The sequence below is a fragment of the Palaemon carinicauda genome, chromosome 10, assembly GCF_036898095.1.
Source record: "Palaemon carinicauda isolate YSFRI2023 chromosome 10, ASM3689809v2, whole genome shotgun sequence".
Lineage (NCBI taxonomy): Eukaryota > Metazoa > Arthropoda > Malacostraca > Decapoda > Palaemonidae > Palaemon > Palaemon carinicauda.
In genome coordinates this window covers 112,401,868-112,411,139 of record NC_090734.1, presented here as the reverse complement: position 1 = coordinate 112,411,139, position 9,272 = coordinate 112,401,868, and the positions used below count along the sequence as shown (strand labels likewise).

The 9,272-nt window shown below is 30.1% G+C and overlaps 1 protein-coding gene across 2 annotated transcripts in view; it reads left to right on the top strand.

The window, feature by feature from the left end:
* The first annotated feature begins 1,973 nt into the window (after nt 1–1,973).
* LOC137648449 (uncharacterized) overlaps nt 1,974–9,272 on the top strand; it is a 7,309-nt gene continuing 10 nt past the window's right edge. The window contains exons 1-2 of one of the 2 annotated variants that reach the window (XR_011045619.1): nt 1,974–2,243; nt 8,962–9,272. The exon at nt 8,962–9,272 is cut by the window's right edge and continues 10 nt beyond it. Coding sequence is in view for 1 of the 2 variants with exons in the window: in XM_068381364.1 (XP_068237465.1) it covers nt 8,611–8,638; nt 8,962–9,251 (318 nt within the window). In the remaining variant the exon portion in view is untranslated. Of the gene's footprint in view, nt 2,244–8,316; nt 8,639–8,961 lie in introns of those variants that run through there. The other variant, XM_068381364.1, reaches the window with a different exon arrangement.

Here is a 9,272-nt window from a genome sequence, read left to right as displayed (position 1 = left end):
ATTTCGCCAATTAGAAAATGACCTTTTGCGGTACCTTATCATACCTGTTCATTTCCAAGTCTAACCACCTTTACTTTATTTTACTTTAAGAGATGTTTTCCTGGTCATACATTTTTAGCTATTTAGAGTTTCACAGAGATTGTTCCATATTAATTTTCAAATCCAAATTATCGAAGTGCTTCATAAACAAGAAATTCTTCAGTTTCTTCCTGAAAACCTTTATATCTATAGCCTTTCGGATGTCTTTTGAGAGCTTGTTATATACTGTAGTCTTGGGGCTGCATATTTAAGGCTCAAGAACTTACCATAGAGATGCAGTTCATCTTGGTTCCAACATCTTGAAGCCATCTGTAAGTATTCCAATGTTGACATGATTCGTTGGCTGCACGATGTGTGGCAATGTTCTTAGATATTTTGGACTCCCGCTGCTGATAAACTAATGAATCATTGCACACATCTTGAACTCTATCTCTAGCTTTAATAGGCAGACGGCGTAATTCAATTAGTATAAGAGTAATCCTTTCTCGGAGTGGGACATATCTTATCAATCTTGCTTCTCTGTTAATTATGATTTGTAATTTCTTCGCACTCCCCAAGAGATTAGTTCACCAAACTTACAACTGGGCTCCACAAGGCACTAGAAGAGTTGGAAGATCCAGACCTACATGGCTGAGGTCTGTGGAGCGTAAAGTAGATGGAGATGAATGGAATATATTGGTTTAAAATCCCAAGTAGAGACTAGATCTAACTGAGGCCCTTTGCATCAATAGGCGTAGGAGGAGAAGATGAATTTCGTATTTTACACTTATTGTGAACTGTAGTAGATGGAGTTACAGTAGTTAGTCCCGGTAAACGATCAAGCCATGCACTTAGAGCACGGTCTCTTAATAGATATCAGGACCAGGTTGTTGTTAATATTTATTTCAATATCGCCCCATTTCTCAAGTTGGTTTTTATTCCCTACTACTATAAACTTTGTTTCATATCAGTTTATTTTTAGTTGTTTAACTGTCATCTATTCACTAACACTAGTGAGAACCTGGTTCAAGGTTTCAGCAGTATTATTATTATTATTATTATTATTATTATTGTTATTGTTGTTATTATTATTATTATTATTTATCCAATTTTCATTTTGTATTATCTAAGCTAGAATCCTATGTTGGAAAATCAGAATGTTGCCCAAAGGCTCCAACAGCGAAAATAGCCCAGTGAGGAAAGGAAATAAGGAGATGAATAAACTGCATAGAAGTAATAAACAATTATCATGAAATATTTTAAGGTCATTAACGTTGAAATAGTTCTCATACACAAACTGTGAAGTGTCTGCTGTCTTTATGTTCTACATGAAAACATTCGATAGAAGTTTGAGCTTCCACAAATGGTTTAATAAACTCCACTTTACGTGTGTGTAGTATTTTGATAGACGTATAGCAGATACAAAATAAGATTGAGCGCAGCACACTTCCCTGGGGTAATCCTTTGCGTAAGGAAGACAAATATCTGCCGAGACCACATGGTCGACGTGTCAAGAAATGTCAGGAATTGATGGATATCAAATTTGACTTCGATATGGACAATATCATGAAGATTAAAGAGGACCCTTAGTTTCGCAAGCACTGAGGTAACAACATTAGGTTGAAATCCATGGCAAAGAACTAAAAAAAATATATAAGCTTTATAACCACGATTACAGTTACGTTTAGGAATGAAATTTCCATAGAGTGAATTTAACAGAACAAAAATGAGAATTAAACTTGAAACTAACGAATAAAACTACGAACAAATGAAGGACACCGAATTGATGTAAAACATTTGCTTTGACTTGAAACGCAAACAAGCTGGCAGAGTTTATAAAAACGACTGTTTACCACTTTAATGTTTTTCGACAACAAATGATATAACTCCTTTTTCCCCAACAGAGAGCGCGGTAATCAGTTACGGTTGTCAAGTTCGTTGGAAAAGTAAAACATCCAAACAGTATTGCTAAAGCTTTGCTAGTGAATAGTCATTGTGCAGTTGAGACATTGCCTTGCTTTGAGACATTGCCTTGCTTTGAGACATTGCCTTATTTCGAGACATTGCCTTATTTCGAGACATTGCCTTATTTTGAGGCTTAAAATCAGGAATTAGAAATGGAACATAAAATTCTACGGAGATGATCATGTCTGGAAAGTTTCGTGTTTAACTCTAGGACAAAATGGGAATCTGCACCACTTAGCGAAGACACCGTACTTGCTCGAGTAAGTAAGTAAGTAAGTAAGTAAGTAAGTAAGTAAGTAAGTAGAGTACAGTACAGTACAGTATTCATAATCTATGGGTAACCTAATTTTTTTCTAGAATTACAAAAACTGGGTGTTTCATAAAGTTTTAATATTTCCGTCTTGTATTGCAATTTGATGTGCTATGTATTTAAACTATCCTTTGGAATACCCTAATGTGGTGAAAGTTTGTGTATCGCCATGATCAGCAAAGTTGTACAAAGTTTGGGGCCACACTTACTAGGATGGTTTGTTGTGAGCGTCCAGACTAGTGTCCACCATCACCATCCGCAGTGACCAATGTGGTGAAGAACATGGCCACACCCGGGCCATGACTAGGGAAATGTCAGAGGCCTGCAGTTGAATACATACGGCTGCATTTGTTATTACTGGGTTCCTACTGATATTCTGTACAAAATCTCACTTTTCTTACTTGGACTAAACAGTTTTAATCACCAGTGTGACCCTCACTATCCCATTTGCAATAGTGATCAAAACAAATGCTTTGTAAAAGATTTAACAACAAAAAGTTAGAAGTAAATTGAGATGATCATAATATTTCAACTCTTGAAGTAATTTGTGCCCTAAAAAATTTCATTTTTAACTTTTTTCCCTTATTTTTTCTACAATTTTTTCATTCCAGTTATGACAGCCATTTTAGGTAATATATAACAATTCCCAAAGCATCACAAAGTAAAAATTATATCTATAGAAATTTATCAAGCTTTTTTTATTGAAGCTTTATAGGTAATTATATCAATAATTTTTTTTTTTTTTCAAATTTAGTACTTTTTCCATTTAACTGCCTTTTTACTTTATTTTATATTTTCCCCTACTTTCCTTTACTCTTATAACAAAGGAAATTTATGTATTAACCAACTACCGGTATTATAATGTGAATAATTCAACAACAAAGGCTTCTTGTTTCTCTCCGGTGTTTCAGCCTTCATGTTTTGCTCGTTTCATATTTTACGGTTTTGTAGTTCAGCCACAATCGTTTTCGTATGAAATCCTGAAGTCTTATTAGAGAATAGTACTTTGACTCGTTTAATACCATCTGGAGAATTTCTACCTCATTTCTTCAGCTATTTAATACCAACTGGAGAATTTATTTGAAATCCGCTCTAAGGAAATTATATTTTAATCTTTGGCAAATGTTTTTTTTTTTTTTTTTTTGACGTTGATTTGGAATGTTCAAAAGTAGCATGCGAAGTTTTGGCTCTCTGTGCCAGCAGCCCATAATGATTTCTTGCAACAATTGTAGAGTTTATTTTTGTTACAATAACGGCTCCCCAGGAACCCACAATATTCAGTTTTTCCCATACAAGCACGTTCAATGTGTTAAGATTGCCTTACCTTGTGCTTGAAGCCCGTATGTTAAAGTCCTTGCTGTACAAAAAAGCAATCGGCACTGAACACTTGAGTCACCTGATATAATGTCATTATTAGTTATGGCAACACCAAGTCTTTTATCAGAAATGTATTCTTAGTATCCTCGCTCTCAACATTTTAAAAAAGATTTTTTAATTTTTTAACAGATCGGAAAGATAAGTGAAAGGAGAATGAGGGCAGTTCGCCAGCTAACCATGGTAGGGGTAACGTCTGTTTCTCGGCATTTAAAACTAACATCTTTGTTGCATTCTTAAATTTGACCTTTTCTATTATCTTATGTTTCAATTAAGAAAGTATTTTTTACTGAAAATTTATGCCTTTTGGGAATTCTTTTTAAATTACTCTGAGCTGTGCTAGGTGTAGCGCTGAGGAATTAGACTTTGAGTATTTTAACTCTACTTTACTATGTGAAATATAAAAGAAATGAAGAAATGATTGTATATTCTCAAAATTTTTCTTCTATATATATATATATATATATATATATATATATATATATATATATATATATATATATATATATATATATATATATATATATATATATATATATATATATATATATATATATATATATTCACATGCCATATAAATTTTTGATATATTAATGTCTGGATTCTCTTAACGACCTCGGGATCAGAGCCCCAGGCGAAATCACACAAAGACAAGAGCTTGTGACCGGCCGGGAATCGAACCCTGGTCGGCAAGCTTGTACAGACAGTGACTAACCCACTTGGCCACGAAGAAAGATAAAAGTTAATGACAATTCTTCTGTACTTATACCTGTCGAATTCAGGTATTTTGTACTTAGAATTGAAATCAACCCATCTTCACCATCGAAGCTAATTGGTAGTTTGTTACTTGGCATTCGATTAATGATAAATTTTGCACATTTAGACGTGTTTTTCATATTCAAATAAGCCATTTATATTTTTTATACATTGTCTGGATTCTCTTAACGTATATGGCTTATTTGAATATGAAAAACACGTCTAAATGTGCAAAATTATATATATATATATATAAATGTGTGTATGTGTATATATGTGTGTGTGTGTATATATGTGTATATATGTGTGTATGTGTGTATATATGTGTATATATAGGTGTGCATATATATGTGTATATATATGTGTGCATATGTGTGCATATATGTGTGCATATATATGTGTATATATGTGTGTGCATATATATGTGTATATATAATTGTGCTTATATATGTGTGTATATATATGTGTGCATATATATGTGTATATATATGTGTGCATATATATGTGTATATATATGTGTGTGCATGTATATGTGTATATATATGTGTGTGCATATATATGTGTATATATGTGTGTGTATATATATGTGTGCATATATATGTGTGCATATATATGTATATATGTGTGCATATATATGTGTGCATATATATGTGTATATATGTGTGCATATATATGTGTATATATATGTGTATATATATATATGTGTGCATATATATGTATATATATGTGTGCATATATATGTGTATGTGTGTGCATATATATGTGTATATATGTGTGTGCATATATATGTGTATATATATGTGTGTGCATATATATGTGTATATATATGTGTATATATGTGTATATATATTTGTGTATATGTGTGCATATATATGTATATATATATGTATATGTGTATGTGTATGTGTATATACAGTATGTATATATGTATATTATATGAATATATATGTACACTATATATATATATATATATATATATATATATATATATATATATATATATATATATATATAATGTATATATGTATATATGTCGATATATGTGTATATATATAAAGATATGTATAATATATATATATATATATATATATATATATATATATATATATATATATATATATATATATTATGTATGTATGTATGTATGTATATATATATGTATATATATGTATGTATGTATATATGTATATATATACATATGTATATATATACATATATTATATATATGTGTATATATATACATATATTATATGTATGTATGTATGTATGTATGTATGTATATATATATATATATATATATATATATATATGTATATATATATATATATGTATATATATGTGTATATATATACATATATACATACATATATACATATATATATATTTGGGATCGAACGCTAGCCCCTTCTAATGAAAGGCCAGGTCGAAACCAACCATGTCACGAGAGCCCATAAAAAGAATTGGAACCTGACCGCTACCAGTGGTAGCGGTCAGGTTCCAATTCTTTTTATGGGCTCTCGTGACATATATATATATATATATATATATATATATATATATATATATATATATATATATATATATATATATATGGTATATACATCTCTATATATATATATATATATATATATATATATATATATATATATATATATATATATATACATATATATATATATATATATATATATACATATATATATACATATATATATGGTATATACATGTCTATACATATATAGGATATATATATGTCTATATATATTAGATATATATATCTATTTATTAGTCTAGTTATATAGTAATATATGTATATATACAGTCTTTGGATTCTGAGCAAATTAATTATTTAATATTATGCTTCATTGCATGAAATTTATAAGAATCATCTAATTAAATATTTAGAATAAATGGTAAGGAATTTTCTTCTTTATACATTTGAGAAAAATAAGATATTTTCCCGCTAGATTTTTTCACTTTCTCATAATTATAAGGTTTTTTGGTATCTATCACTTTAAGGCTACAGACAAATAAAAGGATATAAACCGCTTCCATTTTTTTCATAGGCACAAAAAACTGAAATAAAAGTTAAAAATTGTACTTTAGTGTGTAAAGTATACCAGAATTGAAAGTATTATAAATTTTAGTTTAGACACCAATAAAATCGATAAAATATCACAAACAGCAACCAGGAACTAAAACAGACCCAAAATGGCAGCATTTCTAGTTTCTGCTTTGCTTTCAAATTAAAATAATGAGTTTTGTTCTTGTAAAAACAAGGAAAAGAACCTTTTGTGTTAAACGGGTGCTGACTGTATTGGTTGTTCTTGGGTCGGATCAGAACTCTGAACCAGAAGGATCTTGTGGGAAAGTGTTAATCCTGTAATGACAACACCTGGTCAGTTCTGCGGGATTTATCTTTTTCTGAATCAGAGCTGAGGAAGGCCGGAGGGAAAAGGGTCCCGTAAAGGATCAGGAGATTAGAAAGGGTTTTTGGAGTTCATTGGAAAGGAAGCCACGTGTTATGGATGAACACAGAGGGAGAGAGAGAATGAGGTGATTGGAGGCTGGTTTTAGTTTTCAGATCACATTTTTTAATTAGTTTAAGCTATTCCTTTTAGCAGCACAGGCCATAACCCTTTGGAATGATGGTAGGCTAATTAACGATATATGACATGATAGACGTTTTGAGAATATATACTGCCATAATAAATGACACACACACACACACACACACACACATATATATATATATATATATATATATATATATATATATATATATATATATATATATATATATATATATATATATATATATATATATATATTCCAAATAATGAAATCCATGAAGGGAAATATTTCAATGAAATCCAATCTGATAATGAACCATTGTTCAGTAAGTAACCAAAGTATTTCCTTGGGAGAGAAATTAGCATTTTACTATTTATTAGGCAAAGAGAAAGAAAAGCAAACAATCGATAGATAATTATCTATCGACTTTTCTTGATTAATTTCTAGATTGAGGATTTTCTTGTTTCTGAATGTTGTGTTTTAGTAGTGAAAATCATTATGAAAACTCTTGATAGATTGTTTGATACAATTCTTGATATAAAATTATTTGTGTATGTTGGTGATTGAACACTCTCTCTCTCTCTCTCTCTCTCTCTCTCTCTCTCTCTCTCTCTCTCTCTCTCTCTCTCTCTCTCTCTCTCTCTCTCTCTCTCTCTCTCTCTCTCTCTAACACCAAATTAATTTATATATATAACATATAATATATATACTATATATATATATATATATATATATATATATATATATATATATATATATATATATATATATATATATATATATATATATATATATATATATACTGTGTATATATATATATATATATAAATATATATATATATATATATATATATATATATATATATATATATATATATATATATATATATACACACACCGGAATATATTATACATGTGAAATATACATATAAATATGTATATATAATAAATATATATATACATATATGTACACATATATAATAAATATATACATATATACACATATATAATAAATATATACATATATATATATATATATATATATATATATATATATATATATATTTATATATATATATATTATATATATACATTGTGTATATATATATACATTGTATATATATATATATATATATATATATATATATATATATATATATATATATATATATATATATATACATATATATATTATATATATACATTGTATATATATATATATATACATTGTATATATATATATATATATATATATATATATATATATATATATATATATGTATATATATATACAAACACTAGTTGCATTACAGCGCCGTTGAAAGGTAAAAGGGCTGGTAACAAGGCCCCGCCCATTCCGGGTCGTACACTGAGATGGACTAACGAATCAGACGAACCTTTTAAAGAGACCGACCAATCAGGAAGCCAGCTGGGAAAGGTCAACCAATCAGCAGCCAGTAGCCATACCCACACCCCCCCCCCCCCCTCCCCCCGAAGATCAGCTTCCCATAGACTATGACTGATAAAACATCCATGATCCAGTTTCAGTGTCTTCAAAGACAGCATCGGTTACGGTTAGTCTCGTCTCGCTACTGTGCACAACTTTATTTATTATGGATCTCAAAAGTAACGAAGGAAAAGGTAAGCATATGAGATTTCCTATGTTCTGTTGTCTTCTCAGATCATTCAAACAGTTTTTAGTATATTTATTATTAGAATTATAACAAGTTTTCAAAATTACAAAAATGCCTTTCATGAAATGGTATCACATCGATTATCTCTGGATGTTTTCGAGGATTTCCCTGTTCATTTGTCTAAAGATATTGAATTGCATCTCTGCTTTCATTGAGTGTTCTTTAAAGGTATTTTGGATACAGTTTTATAATCCACATCCATTTCTTGATTCACTAATGAGTATCTGCCATTTTGTTTAATAACCTCAACTTTTTTTTTCTTTTTTCTAGTCCTCTCGATGGCGGTTCAAGGCTCCAATTGGAGGGCAGACCTCCTCAAGAGGATGAGGGACCGAGAAGAGGAGAGGATGTCGGAGGAAAGGACGACCAAGAGGAGGAGAACGACTCTCTCCTCAGGAGGAGGAGGAATCTCCTCCTTTGTTGGAGACTTGCTGGGAGGTCTTCCCTCGCCTCCCTCCCCAACCTACTCCTCTCCCCCTCCATCACCGACTCCGATGGATTTGGAGGAGGATAAAAATAGACAGCTAAATTCTAAGGCTAGAAGGTGCTTAGAATTCTAAGTTATCAAATAATAAAACTCT